Below are 14,758 nucleotides of genomic sequence, written 5' to 3'. Positions count from 1 at the left end.
ACAGATTCATTTTTGAAAGCAACTTGGTCGGATATATTTACTCCAGAATAAATCTTTCACATCACTTCTGTGTAGTTTTGAACATTCTTAAAAGGGAGACGTTATTTTTAATGTATTGGGTATGAAGTTGTCTTCTGCTGACAGTTGAACTACTTTTGTTTGACTTTCAGAACTGCAGTTTGATGCCATTAGTTTGAACAGCATGGATGCAACCAGCGGGCGCGACTTTGTTGGCAAGTACATCTTCTGCGGGCTCTCGTGTACTCGCTCTCTGGCTTGCTGTCCCTCTCACTCTCGCTGTCTTTCACTGGCTCTGTCTCTCTTGATCCAATCACGACATTTTTACGTTTCCTCTTAAATAAAGAGCGTAATTAATAAATAAAGGGGGGCGGCGTGGTTGAGCTGCTGCCTCACAGCGCCAGAGACCCGGGTTCAATCCAGTCTGCGAGTGCTGTCTGTACGGAGTTTGTACGTTCTCCCCGTGACCTGCGTGGGATTTCTCCAGGTGCTCCGGTTTCCTCCCGCACTCCAAAGACGTGCAGGTTTGCAGGTTAATTTGGCTTTGGTAAAAATTGTAAATTGTCACCAGTGTGTGTAGGATAGTGTTAGTGTGTGGGGATCGCTGGTCGGTGCGGATTCGGTGGCCGAAGGGCCTATTTCCACGCTGTATCTCTAAACTAAAGACTTCACAACTAAACTTCAATGATAAATATCCAGCAGGATCTCTAATTGCATGAAGGACCATCACACTAGTTTGTGTTTGTAACACATATCTCTTGTTTATTAAAGCTGAGATCCTGTTCTGGTGTTCCCTGTGCCTGATTCATCTGAGTAAGATCTCTGAGGATCTAATAATTTACTGCACCAAGGAGTTTGGATTTGTAACGCTGTCTGATGCCTACAGGTAATTCCATAATCAGCGATTTACTCATTCGTTCATTATAATCTGGTACCAACACACACAATATATTGTGCAGGAAGGGACTACAGATGCAGGTTTACACCGAAGATAGACACAAAATGCTGGAGTAACTCAGCGGGACAGGCAGCGTCTCTGGAGAAAAGGAATGGGTGACATTTCGGGTTGAGACCCTTCTGACTGAGAGTCGGGGAGAGGGAGACCTAGAGACATGGAAGGCTAAGGTGTGAAAACGAGAGATCAAAGGGGACGTAGATCACGGAAAATGTCGACTGGATCATTGTTGGCTGAGGGGATGATGACAACGAGAGGTACAATCAGTAAAATTTAATCAGGGGGACAGTGAAACTAGTCGAAGAAGAAGAGTTGTGGTCAGCCATAGATCAGCCACGATCATATTAAATTATAGGTCAGGTGGGCCGAGTGGCCTTTCTCTACTATTATCTTGCGTTCATCAGTGGGATGCTTGTTGGAGGCGGGTACAATATTGCCGAGTTATTGTATAGGAAGGAACTGCAGATGCTGGTTTAAACCGAAGTAACTCAGTCTGAAGAAGGGTCTTGACCCGAAACATCACCAGTGATGCTGCCTGTCCCGCTGAGTTACTCCAGCATTTTGTGTCTATTGCTGAGTTAGTCACAGGATAACTGAGGGAACAGATTTCAGATTGTCATTTGCATTTGAGCGTCGCCTATATCCCTCCTCTCATGCTGAATGAATGAATGAATGAATGAATGAATGAATGAATGAATGAATGAATGAATGAATGAATGAATAGTTTATTTCGTTCATACATTAAAAAGAACAACACTTTACAATCTGTGTGAATATGAACCAACACTGTATCCATTTCACCCAACGTTCACATAATCAATGGCCGAAAAATGTATAGGCTGAAGCCACAAAACCTCTTTTTGCCTATCCTATAAAATCCATAAAATAACCCATAATATCAGCATTACAAAGGAAAGAAAAAAATATTCTAAATTGTAATCCTTACTTATTTTACATTTTAATCATTTTACATTATAATCCTTAATTATTTTACATCTAAGGCTTTTTTGAAACTCAACAGAGTTACAAATTTTCAACTCGTCACTAAGCCCGTTCCAATAACAAACATTGAGCGTGGAACTTACTGAAACAGATGCTTTCAGCCGAGTGTCTCGTAGTGTAAGGAATTGTATGTTGGCAGGCTGTGTCACCCACAACTATCACGCCATGGAGTTGCTTTGGATTACAGTGACCTTGGCATATTAATATCTCCAGCGGGAACCTACAGCTGATTCTGGCCCGCGTTCTGCAGGGAGATGTGTGCAAGAGATTATATTGGACTCTGAGAGGGTGACATTTATACACACAGGCTGTTGGGTGTGTGGAACGAGCTGCCGGAGGAGGTAGTTGAGGCAGGAACTATCGCAACCTTTAGAAACATAGTGCTTGAGTAGGCCATCCAGCCCTTGGAGCCAGCACCGCCATTCCATATGATCATGGCTGATCATCTAAAATCAGTACCCCATTCCTGATTTTTCTCCCATATCCCTTGATTCCGTTTAAAAAGCTATGAGACAGGTTTAGAGGGATTTGGGCCAAACGGATAAGGTCATAAGTGGTAGGAGTAGAATTAGGCCATTTGGCCCATCAAGTCCACTCCGCCATTCAATCATGGCTGATCTATCTTTCCCTCCTAACCCCATTGTGCTGCTTTCTCCCCACAACCTCTGACACCCGTACTAATCACGAATCTATCTAGCTCTGCCTTAAATATATCCACTGACTTGGCCTCCACCGCCTTCTGTGGCAAAGAATTCCACAGATTCACCACCCTCTGGCTAAATAAATTTCTCCTCATCTCCTTCCTAAAAGAACGCCCTTTAATTCTGAAGTGGTGACCTCTAGACCTAGACTCTCCCATCCTCTCCACATCCACTCTATCCAAGCCTTTTACTATTCCATACGTTTCAATGAGGTCCCCCCCTCATTCTTCTAAACTCCAGCCAGTACAGGCCCAGTGCCGACAAACGCTCATCATATGTTAACCCACTCATTGCTGGGATCAAGACCAAGTGCAGGTTTTGTGTATCTCGGTGTGTGTTGGAGGTGGGAGCGGTTCGACTGACACGGTGGGGGAAGGGAACGCCAGCCACGTGGGTGCTTGACGGTGTCGTGCATTTCTTTGTTCTTCCAGCACAGGGAGCAGCCTGATGCCCCAGAAGAAGAACCCTGACAGTTTGGAACTGATTCGAAGCAAGGCTGGACGTGTGTTTGGGAGGGTAAGGATATTGTGTTATGCTGTAATTTAAGAAACCGGCCAGTGTCTTAAATGTCCTCTCATTCTATAACTGGGCCACACACCCGTACTGAAAGACAAAAAAAGTAAAGGATCTGAAGTATTGCCAAGAAATTGAAACTTAGCCAGGATTATGCAAGATTTCATGATTTTGCTCACACAGAAAGTGCAGAATATTCATGACTCAGTGCTTTTGGCCTCACAAAACAACACAAAATGCTGGGAGTGACTCAGCAGATCAGGCAACATTTCTGGAGAACATGTATAGGTGACGTTTCGTGCTGTGAGGCTCACCCTGAAATGTCACCTCTCCCTGTTCTCCAGAGATCTCTTTCCCAGAATAGGTGAATCGAGGACCAGAGGACATAGGTTTAAGGTGAAGGGGAAATGATTTAATATGAGTCCGAGGGGTAATTTCTTTCTCACAAAGGGTGCTGGGTGTATGGAACGAGCTGCCAGAGGAGGTAGTTGAGGCTGGGCCTATCCCAACATTTAAGAAACAGTTAAGACAGGTACATGGCGGATAGGACATGTTCGGAGGGATGTGGGCCAAACACGGACAGGTGGGGCTTGTGTAGATGGGACATGTGGGCAAGTTAGGCCGAATGGTCTGTTTCTACACAGTATCACTCAATGACACATTCCCGATTAGCAAAGTGTACAGAAATATTCTACTGAGCCCGCATGCAAGAGGCGCCAGGTTTTGATGTCATTTTCAAAGTCCAGCCCGTGCTGTTGGTCCTATGAGCGGTGTCCGATCCTGGCAAGTCCCAGGCTGCAGCAGGGCCTCCAGACACCACCTTCCTTGGACGTGTGGATCGTATTGAAGGCTGGGATTGGATCGTGACACTGAAGTGAATGTTCAACCATGGACATTGAAATGGCAGAGTAAGTGGAAGTGGCAGAATAGACTACTCTTCCCTTTCTTCGTGTTCCTGCGTAATAAAGTTCCAAGAGATATCTGCTATGGTAGAAGCTGCTTCTTAAGATCATAAGTGATGGGAGCAGAATAAGGCCATTTGGCCCATCAAGTCTGCTCCACCATTCAATCTTGGCTGATCTATCTCTCTCCCCCCCCCAACACTATTCTCGTGCCTTCTCCCCTGATAACCTCAGACACCCATTCTTAATATGTCTTTCATTAACAAATTCTTCTTCTTCCTTTTTACAGTGCTCAGGATTTCTCATGACTTTGAAAGGATTGCCTAGCACGTACAACAAGGATCTGCAGGTAGGCGATGCCTATTTCAGGATGTGTGTCTCATAATTCTTCAACAGTAACATTTTGGAAATTCATGTCTTTTGTTTTCTTTCCCCAAATATATATTTTTCAGCTTCCCTTAAAACAGGAAAGGGGTTTGAGAATTTGGTGGTTTGGGGTCTGGGCCCAGTAGAGGGGTGTGTTTGGTCAATGAGGGCTTGTACCTCCTGTTGGGGTAGAGTTGGGGTCTTTGAAGAAGCAGGTGATGGAGTTTAATTCGATTGGGTCCTCATAAGGTCATAAGTAATAGGAGCAGAATTAGTCTATTCGGCCCATAAAGTCTACTCCGCCATTCAATCATGTCTGATTTATCTCTCCCTCCTAACCCAATTCTCCTGCCTTATCCCCATAACCCCTGGCACCCGTACTAATCAATAATCCATCTATCTCTACCTTAAAAATATCCATTGACTTGGCCTCTACAGCCTTCTGTGGCAATGAATTCCACAGATTCACCACCCTCTGACTAAATACATTTCTCTTCATCTCGTTCCTAAAGGAACATCCTTTAATTCTGAGACGATGACCTCTAGTCCTAGACTCTCCCACTAGTGGAAACATCCTCTCCACATCCACTATATCCAGGCCTTTCACTATCCGATAGGTTTCAATGAGGTTCCCCCTCATCCTTCTAAACTCCAGCGAGTACAGGCCCAGTGCCGACAAACACTCATCATATGTTAACCCACTCATTCCTGGGATCATTCTTGTAAACCTCCTCTGGACCCTCTCCAGAGCCAACACATCCTTCCTCGGACATGGTGCCCAAAATTGCTCACAATACTCCAAATATGGCCTGCCCAGCGCCTTGTAGAACCTCAGCATTACACCCCTCTGTATAAAATGCAAGGGAATCTTAACCTTGACTTTCAATGCTAGTGATTTTGGGACAGGCAGCTAAACACTTAGTGCTTTGCTCATTAAATCATGGGTTTTCTTTTGATGGAAGGGAAATTGTACTTTTAATTTAGTTTAGTTTAGAAATACAGCGTGGAAACAGCCCTTCGGCTCACCGGGTCTGTGCTGACTAGCAATTTTTGCATTTACCAAGCCAATTTACCTACATGCCTGTACGTCTTTGCAGTGTGGGAGATAACTGAAGATCACGGAAAAAACCCCACGCAGGTCACGGGGAGAACGTACAAACTCCGTACAGACAGCACCCGTAGTCGGGATTGAACCCGGGTCTCTGGTGCTGTAAGGCAGCAACTCTTCCGCTGCGCCACCGTGCCGACGTTCTGGGGAGGATCTATATGTAATTCCAATATCACATCAGTAGCTGATTCTCAGTTGCTCTACAATGAAGCTTTGCCAAGTTGTGTTGAGTGGTTCGTGCAAGAAGACGGCCTCTCCCATCCCTGAGAAATGAAATCTGATCTTGCCAGAGAACAAACTTGAATTCATAACAATCTTTTCTTTGGTTGCACCATTTTGCATTTTCCCTTAGAATAGAATAGAATAGAATAGTTTCTTTATTGTCATTGTAACATGAACCATGTACAACAAAATTTAAAAATGTCAACCAGTCAGTGCACCATTCAAACATTTCTAAAAGCTAACGATACATACAAGGTAAAATATTAAAAAAAGATAAACAACTAAAATAAATATCATGAAAATAGCACGCATAAACACCCAGCCCTACATCCTTCTGTCGATTTCACAGTGTACCACAGTCCCTTAGTATGTATCGCCCCTGCGTTCCTTGGCGGCTACATTTAGTGCCTTTATAGCAGTGGGGTAAAAACTGTTTTTAAGTCTGTTTGTCCTTGTCCTTGTAGATCTGTACCGTCTGCCTGACGGCAACAGTTCAAACAGGGAGTGTCCGGGGTGGGAAATGTCCTTTATAATACTCTGGGATTTTTTGATGCAGCGGGAACTGTGTAAGTCCTCCAAGGTAAGGAGAGGGCAGCCGACAATCCTCTGGGCGTTGTCAATGGCCCTCTGGAGCGCTTTCCTCTGAGCCGCTGTGCAGCTGGTGTACCATACGCATACACAGTATGTTAGGATGCTCTCAATGGAGCACCGATAAAAGGACAGCAGCAGTCTCTGAGTGATGTTATTCTTCCTGAGCACCCTCAGGAAGTGCAGTCTCTGCTGGACCTTTTTCAGCAGCGCAGAGTTGTTCACGCTCCACGTCAGGTCCTCCTCAATATGGATTCCCAGGAAGCGGAAATCCGCCACCCTCTCCACACAGTCTCCTCTGATAATTAATGGTACCATGTCCGTTTTATTCTTCCTGAAGTCTATTATTATTTCCTTTGTCTTTAAGGTGTTGAGGAGCAGGTTATTTTCTCCACACCACACTGTCAGCTGCTCCGCCTCATCCCGGAGATGAGTCCCACCACCGTAGTGTCATCCGCAAATTTGACAATGGTGTTGCTGTGGTGGGCGGGGGTGCAGTCATGTGTGTAGATGGTGTAGAGCAGGGGGCTCAGCACACAGCCCTGTGGAGAGCCGGTGCTGAGGGCCGTGGATGTGTGATGGCCCACTCTGACTCTCTGGCTGCGACCCGACAGGAAGCTATTTATCCACATGCAGGTGGAGTGTTAATAATTAACCCAAGCCCAGGTTCATAGCAAGTGGCCAATAGTTTTTGTGTTCAACCCGGTTTATTGATCTTTAGCTATGTGGGACTAAGCCAATGTAAACCAAATTCTTACTACTCAAGGTACGTTGACATTGATTGCTGATGTATATGGCGATAACTAATCTCATTGCTAGCGGAGCTGAAATTGCTCTTAATATTTTTGGAATGGAAAGGGATTATCATTCTGTGTTGATTTTCGCATCCACCTAAAAGCCCTGTCCCACTGTACGAGCTCATTCAAAGAGTTCTCCTGAGTTTGCCCTGATTTGAACTCGGAGAATTACGGTAATAGCCGCTCGTAGGTACTCGGGGCTCTCGTGGACATTTTTCAACATGTTGAAAAATCTTCACGAGTCTTCCCGAGTTTGCCGCGTTTCCCGAGTACCCGCCGTTAGCGTTACGAGCCGCTAAGAGACGTCCCCGAGCTCCAACATACCTGCTACGTTCATTCTACGTGCTTACCACGAGTTTGATTTTTTTTTTTTAACTCGGGAGAGCACTTGAATGAACTCGTACAGTGGGACAGGGCCATTAAAGCCAAACTAGCAGATGGAGGATAATTCAACTAAATACGAGGTGATGCATTTTGATCAGACAAATTGGGGCAGGACTTACAAATTGGGGCAGGTAGATGGTGGAGCACTGGGGAATGTTGTAGAACATAAAAAAACTTAGGGTGCTGGCACATCGTTCCATGAAAGTAGTGAGAACGGTTTACGGTGCGTACGATAGAACTGCCAACAGTCATAAAACACAAGATACTGTACATGAAACATGAAATTAAAGTGACGAGTGGAAAGGATTGGTTGATGTGTAAAGATTGGGGGTGGGGCGAGGGAGGGGGGGGGAGTCAGTCTACCCCACGACAGAAGGGGGAGGAGTTGTACATTTTGATAGCCGTAGGGAAGAAGGATATCCAGTGGCGTTCTGTCCTGCATCTTGGTGGAACCAGTCTGTTGCTGAAGGTGCTCCTCAGGTTGACCAGTGTGTCATGGATGGGGGTGAGATGTATTGTCCAAGATGCTCCGCAGTTTGAGGAGAAACCTCCCCTCCGAGACCACCTCCCATGAAGCCAACTCCACCCGCTGGGCGGAGCCAGCCTTCATGATGAGTTTGTTAATGCGGGATGGTGATGGGGCCGTTTGGCATGCTTGCCTTTGATGGTCAGAGTATTGAGTACAGAAGTTGGGTCCACATGTTGGAACTATACAAGACAATGGTAAGGCAACATTTGGAGCACTGCGTACAGTTCTGCTCACCCTACTGTAGGAAGGTTGTCATTAAACTGCAAAGGGTGCAAAAAGAAAGATTTACAAGGATGTTACCATGATGGAGTTGTAAGGAGAGGCTGGTTCGACTGTATCTTTTGCTGGAGCATAGCAGGCTGCGGGGTGGTCCTATGGAGGTATAGAAAATCATGATGGGCATAGATAAGGAACTCGGGATATGGGAGTCTAAAATTAGGAGTTATGGGTTTAACGTGAGAGGGGAAAGATTTTAAAGGGTCTTTCAGTCCAACAATTTACATGGAGGTTGGCACATACATGGAACAAGCTGCACTTGGACAGGTGTATGGATGGGAAAGGTTTGGAGTGATATTGGCCAAACACAAACAAATGGGACTAAATTGGTTGTTTTGATGGACAAGTTGGGCTGAACATGCAGCTTGGCTCTACGACTAAATAAAACTGCATTTGGGTGTTAATAAGTGAAACATCCAATCCTCCAGAACACCAGATAGATTAGCATGACCAAAGTCCCAAGAGTGGGGGTTATGGAGATTTCCCCCACACAGCCCAGGGGAGAATCAGAGTTGATTGCGTTCTCCACAGTTCACGGGTTCATTGTGTGAAGGGGAGAGTAGAGTAGCCAGTGCGATCACAGAGAGACAGGCCATTCAGCCCACTTCATCTGTCGTTGCAACTGCAAAACCTATCCCAATTTCTTGCCCCCCCCCCCCCCAAATGTTTTTCATGTGAAAGGAGTAGAATCGAGTCATCCGGCCCATCAAGTCTACTCCGACATTCAATCACGGCTGATCTATCTTTCTCTCTCAACCCCATCCTGCTGCCTTCTCCCCGCGACCCCTGACAAATCATACATCTATCTATCGGTCTGTGCCTTAAAATTATCAATTGACTTGGGCTCCACAGCCTTCTGTGGCATCGAAAGCATTTTTCTATGCATCTGCAACAAAAAAAAAACGGTCTGTTCGGGATGGGAACTGGATAGGATGTATGGAAGGGAGAAATTGAAGGAAAGACCAAAGAATATGTTGTTTTCTGGCACTTTAATTAAAATCTATTTCATTTATTCAGGAAGATAAGGAGGGAATGTTTGAAAGCATCGACACCGTCACTGCGATACTGCAAGTAGCAATGGGTGTCATCTCGACACTACAGGTAATAGTTTGTGTCTCCAATCATCAGAATACATTTTTGATTAACTTTAGACTGATAGGGGGGGGAGAAAGAAAGCTGGATGAGAGATGAGGGCAGGACAATGCCTGGCAGGTGGACATAGGTGAGGAGGGTTATATGATAGGCAGATAGTTGGGCAAAGGCTAGAGATGAACAGATAGAAGGCGTGAGACACAAGGAATGAAGAGTTGCAAATTGTGACGCTGGAGGAAGGAATGTAGTTGACCACAAAAGACCACAGATGCGATCAGGAAGAACACTCAAGACTTTGACCCGAAGTAAAGCAAACAGACCCAAGAGTTAATTTGGATGGAAGAGAGACGACAAAAAGCAGGAGTTACTCAGCGGGGCAGGCAGCATCTCTGGGGGGGAAAAAGGAATAGTTGACATTTCGGGTCATGACCCTTCTTCAGACTGAGAGTCAGGGGAAAGGGAAATGACGGTGATATGGAGAGATGGAGAACAAATGAATGAAAGATATGCAAAAAAGCAGCAATGATCAAGGACAGGTAGAGCCCACAATGGTCCATTGTTGGCAGTGGGCTAGGTGATAATGAGTTGCACAGGCAGAGAAACTCAATGGGATGACAGTGAAATAGGTACGACGACTAGGTGAGGGGAGGGAATTTTGGTTGGGCTTTTTTTCATAAACTATGTGCTTACACTCTAAAGTCTTACCATTCAATAAAAATCCCAATGGCCTATTGTTCACTGTGTATATCCTGGCCTCGTTTAACTTCTCAAAATGTATGAATTTCATCAATCTCATCAATGTTAACAAATTTAGGTTTGAGATGCAGCGTGGAAACAGCCGCAGTTTATCCAAGTGTCACACCTCACACACTAGGGGTGATTTACAGAAGTCAATTATCCTTTGCAGTGTGGGAGGAAACCAGAGGACCTGGAGAAAGCCCACACAGTCACAGGGAGAAATTACAAACTCCGTACAGAGAGTCAGGATCGAACTCGGATCTCTGGCGTTATAAGGCAGTCACTCTACCACTGCACCACCGTGCCACCCAGAAATAAGGTCATGTGATTGGAGTAGGATTAGGCCATTCGGCCCATCAAGTCTACTTCGCCATTCAATCGTGGCTGATCTATCTCTTCCCCCCCCAAACCTCACGTTCCTGCCTTCTTCTCATAACCTCTATCACCTGTACTAAACAATAATCTATCTATCTCTGCCTTAAAAATATCCACTGATGGCCTCCACAGCCTTCTGTAGCAAAGAATTCCTTTAACTCTGAGGCTATGACCTCTAGTCCTAGACTCTCCCACGAGTGGAAGCATCCTCTCCACATCCACTCTATCCAAGCCTTTCACTGTTCTGTATGTTTCAATGAGGTCCCCCCCTCATTCTTCTAAACTCCAGCGAGTAGAGGCCCAGTGCCGACAAACGCTCATCGTAGGCTAACCTACTCGTTCATGGGATCGTTTGTTTAAACCTCCTCTGGACCCTCTGCAGAGCCAGCACATCCTTCCTCAGACATGGTGCCCAAAATTGCTCACAATGTTCCAAATGCGGCCTGACCAGCGCCTTGTAGAGCCTCAGCATTCCATCCCTGTTTTTGTAGACAAGCCCTCTTGAAATAAATGCTAGCATTGAGTTTGCTTTCTTTGCTACCAATTCGACTTGCAGATTAACTTTTTGGGAATCAGTTCTTGTCTAAGCATTTGTCCCCCTTTTAAAGAGAGTCTGTTAGTTTACCTACATGTGATATTTTTCTTCTCTGAAGGTCAATGAAAAAGCCATGAAGAATGCTCTGAGCCCGGATATGCTGGCTACAGACCTAGCCTACTACTTGGTTCGAAAGAAGGTGAGTGTTTGTGCCATTGCAAAAATCTGTGCACTAATCAAAGAAATGGGTGGCTGGCAGATCCCAGCAGGTGCCTGGAACAGGCTCATAACAACTCGAGCATGGACTGGACTTTGAATATGGCACCAAAACATGGTGCATCTTCCATGCGGGGTCAGTAGACTATTTCTGTACAATTTGCTAATCAGAGATACACTTGGATGTGTGGCAATTGTCTACTGGACTGTTTGTAAGAGAATAATTTCACTGTACATTTGCACTTTGTGCATGTGACAATAAAACTAGAGAGCTCCCTGAGAGACGTGCGAGGAACTATATTTCACAAACGCCTTGTTGGTTAGAAGGGCAGATCCAACTCTATTTGCAATGCTGAGTTACTATTATTTCAGATCAAGGAAAGGTGGAGCCCACAATGGTCCATTGTTGGCTGAGGGCTAGGTGATAATGAGTCATGCCGACAGTGAAACTCAACAGGATGACTGTGAAACTAGTACAACGACCAGGTGGGGGAGGGGTGGAGAAAATTGCGGATTTTTTTTCCTCTTCATATGGAAGGCATGGTAAAACTTGTGGGATATATAATATTGGATGGCACCATTTTAAGAAATGTATCATGAGACTAAACCCATTTCAGGTCGGCCACTTCATTGGAATCTAGGCCTCACATGGTGGCATTGAGAGAAGCTCTGGTAACACAAACACTTCCCTAAGCCTAAGTTTAGTGTTTAGTTGAGAGATACAGCGGGGAAAACAGTCCCTTCGGCCCACTGAAACCAAGCCAACCAACAATCACCCGAGCACTATGTCATCCCAGTTTCGCATCGTATACACGAGGGACAAATTTACAGAGGCCAATTAACCCTCAAACCTGTAAGTCTTTGGAGCGTGGGAGGAAACCCATGCGGTCACAGGGAGAACATGCAAACGCCATACAGGCAGCACTGCGGGAGCCCGGAAGGCCCAGACCACGGATGAACATCTGGGAAGAACGGAGGGGAGGCTGTCTGGACTATGGTGCCTTCCTCACCTTGGTGCCATTTATGTTATGTTGTGTCGTGGACTTTCTGTGTTTGTGCTTTTTTATTTTTAATATGTTTTATTATTTATTATTTATTTATTTTTATGATACTGCCTGTAAGGGAAATTCATTTCGTTGTCTCTAATTGAGACAATGACAATAAATTGAATACAATACAATACAATTTTATTTTTCCCTGTGGCCAACCGAGTTCTCTCCTCTCTCGACTTGCTAAACCCCAACTCTTGATGGTAACAGGCATGAGCGGAGAGAAGGTCTGCTTTTCTGAAATGCCTCAATTCCCCAATGTGATTCTTCAACAATGACAACAGTAATAATCTTCCTTTATACAAAATAATCCTTTGGAGTATAGATGCAGACCAGTTATTGTTACAGCCCATTATGTTTTAAGCAGCGATAAAGGATGAAAGATCCATCTGACTGAACTGTAATCTTCCTAGTTTTTGTACCATTATAACCCTTTTCCCACCATCTATCGGTGGTATTAGCAATGTTCAACTCGGTTGCTTGATCTGAAGTGTACCAGTTTGCAAAGCACCCTCTAAACACGGCTGCTGAATTTGGTTAAAACTCTGCAAACATATTTGTGATTACTGCAGGGAAATTTAGTCACAAAATCATGATAGATCGGGTAGATGCACAGAGAAGGGGAATCGAGGACCAGAGGACATGGGTTCAAGGTGAAGGGGAAAAGATTTAATAGGAATCTGAGGGGGTAACTTTTTCACACAAAGGGTGGTGGGTGTATGGAACAAGCTGCCAGAGGAGGTAGTTGAGGCTGGGATTATCCCGACGTTTAAGAAACAGACGGGTACATGGATAGGACAGGTTTGGAGGGATATGGACCAAGCGCAGGCATGTGGGACTAGTGTAGCTGGGACATGTTGGCCCGTGTGGGCAAGTTGGGCCGAGGGGCCTGTTTCCACATTGTATCACTCTATGACTCTGTTTCATGGTTACATAGACTAAATTGTGCCTGGCATGTTTTAATTCTTAGTTTGTGATTCTACCTGAATTCTAAACCAGATCTTCTCGCTCTAGATGCCATTTAGAGAAGCCCACGGTGCTTCAGGAAGAGCGGTTCATTTGGCAGAGTCCAAGGGTGTTGAAGTCAGTCAACTCTCCCTGGCTGAATTGAAAACTATTAGGTACGTATTGCAGATCTGTTGTGCTCCCAGCTCTTGATGCAGGGTGTGTAGGAAGGAACCGCAGATGTAGGTCTGCACCAAAGATACTGTAGATGCAAAATGCTGGAGTAACCCAGCGGGTCAGGAGTCACCCGCTCCTTCTCTCCAGAGATCCTGCCTGTCCCGCTGCGGTAAAGGAGCAGAGGTTCAGCATGAAGGGCCGAATGGCCTACTCCTGCACCTATTGTCTATTGTCTATTGGAAAGCGAAGCACGTGCAGAGTTAGTGGATGCGTGGTTATCCCGGAATGAAATGTAAGTTGAGTCAAATGAAATGTTTTCTCTTCGCCGATAGCCCGCTGTTTGAGAGCGATGTAGCAAAGGTGTGGAACTACACCAACAGCGTGGAGCAGTACACCGCGGCCGGAGGCACCGCTCGCTGCAGCGTGATGTCCCAGATCGAGCAACTGAGAGCCTGGCTGAACGGGAGACAAAGCAGTTAAAAGACCTTGGCCCTCATCAATACTATTACAGAGTCTTTGAACATTTACCCTTGGGTGTACACAACTGGTGTTGATTGTTGGATTTGGCTACTAATGGGGAAAGGGTATTGTTCTGCTAAATATCAACGGGTTTTTAATGAGCCTGTTTAACGAGCCCAGGCACTTTGTTGTGGTGACTGTGAAGCAATGATAATTGTCATGAGATTCTTGAATAAATATTTGAATTGTAATCAGCTACAGCTGAGACAGACTGACTTACTGAGCTGTATCCAGGTGTGAGTCACAACTGGTCGATAACACTTACCTGAAATAAATCTTGATGAAATAAACGTTGGGTTGAGTCTTTTGATGCCCAATTTTAGTTCAAGGATGGGGAAAGAAATCTCAAACTGGGTCATGAGGAACACACGTTCTTTTTTTTTTCTTCTTTTTTTTAAATTAAAACAATATTTATTCAAATATTGAAATAATATGTACAGCCGCTCCTCGACCTGCGATGGGGTTACGTTCCGATAAACCCATTGTAAACCGAAAATATCGCGAGTCGAAAACGCATTTAATACATCGTGACCGGAAGTGACGTGCGGCTCGCTGCTGTGGCCAAGCGTTTGCCCATTGTGAAGTCGAGATATCGCAAGTCGAAGCATCGTAAATCAGGGAGCTCCTGTACAGTAAAAAACAAAACAGAACCCACCACCATAAAACACGACAAATGATAAACTATCATGCAACTATCTTAGACTCCTTGTCAAGGATCCATTCAACCCCCCCCGCGGTGCCCAGCGATCCC

The 14,758-nt window shown here is 45.2% G+C and overlaps 1 protein-coding gene across 3 annotated transcripts in view; it reads left to right on the top strand.

Annotated features, from left to right (window-relative positions):
* LOC116989037 (argininosuccinate lyase-like) overlaps positions 1 to 14,297 on the top strand; it is a 30,260-nt gene extending 15,963 nt beyond the window's left edge. For 2 of the 3 annotated variants that reach the window (XM_033046164.1, XM_033046165.1), the window contains exons 10-17: positions 171 to 233; positions 790 to 904; positions 3,108 to 3,192; positions 4,381 to 4,440; positions 9,379 to 9,462; positions 11,220 to 11,300; positions 13,381 to 13,487; positions 13,821 to 14,297. In XM_033046164.1, coding sequence (XP_032902055.1) covers positions 171 to 233; positions 790 to 904; positions 3,108 to 3,192; positions 4,381 to 4,440; positions 9,379 to 9,462; positions 11,220 to 11,300; positions 13,381 to 13,487; positions 13,821 to 13,968 — 743 coding nt within the window. In that variant the 3' untranslated portion in view covers positions 13,969 to 14,297. The remainder of the gene's footprint in view (positions 1 to 170; positions 234 to 789; positions 905 to 3,107; positions 3,193 to 4,380; positions 4,441 to 9,378; positions 9,463 to 11,219; positions 11,301 to 13,380; positions 13,488 to 13,820) is intronic. The other variant, XR_004416110.1, reaches the window with a different exon arrangement.
* The last annotated feature ends 461 nt before the right edge of the window (positions 14,298 to 14,758 follow it).

The sequence above is a fragment of the Amblyraja radiata genome, chromosome 28, assembly GCF_010909765.2.
Source record: "Amblyraja radiata isolate CabotCenter1 chromosome 28, sAmbRad1.1.pri, whole genome shotgun sequence".
Classification (NCBI taxonomy): domain Eukaryota; kingdom Metazoa; phylum Chordata; class Chondrichthyes; order Rajiformes; family Rajidae; genus Amblyraja; species Amblyraja radiata.
This window is presented reverse-complemented; position numbering and strand designations above follow the sequence as displayed.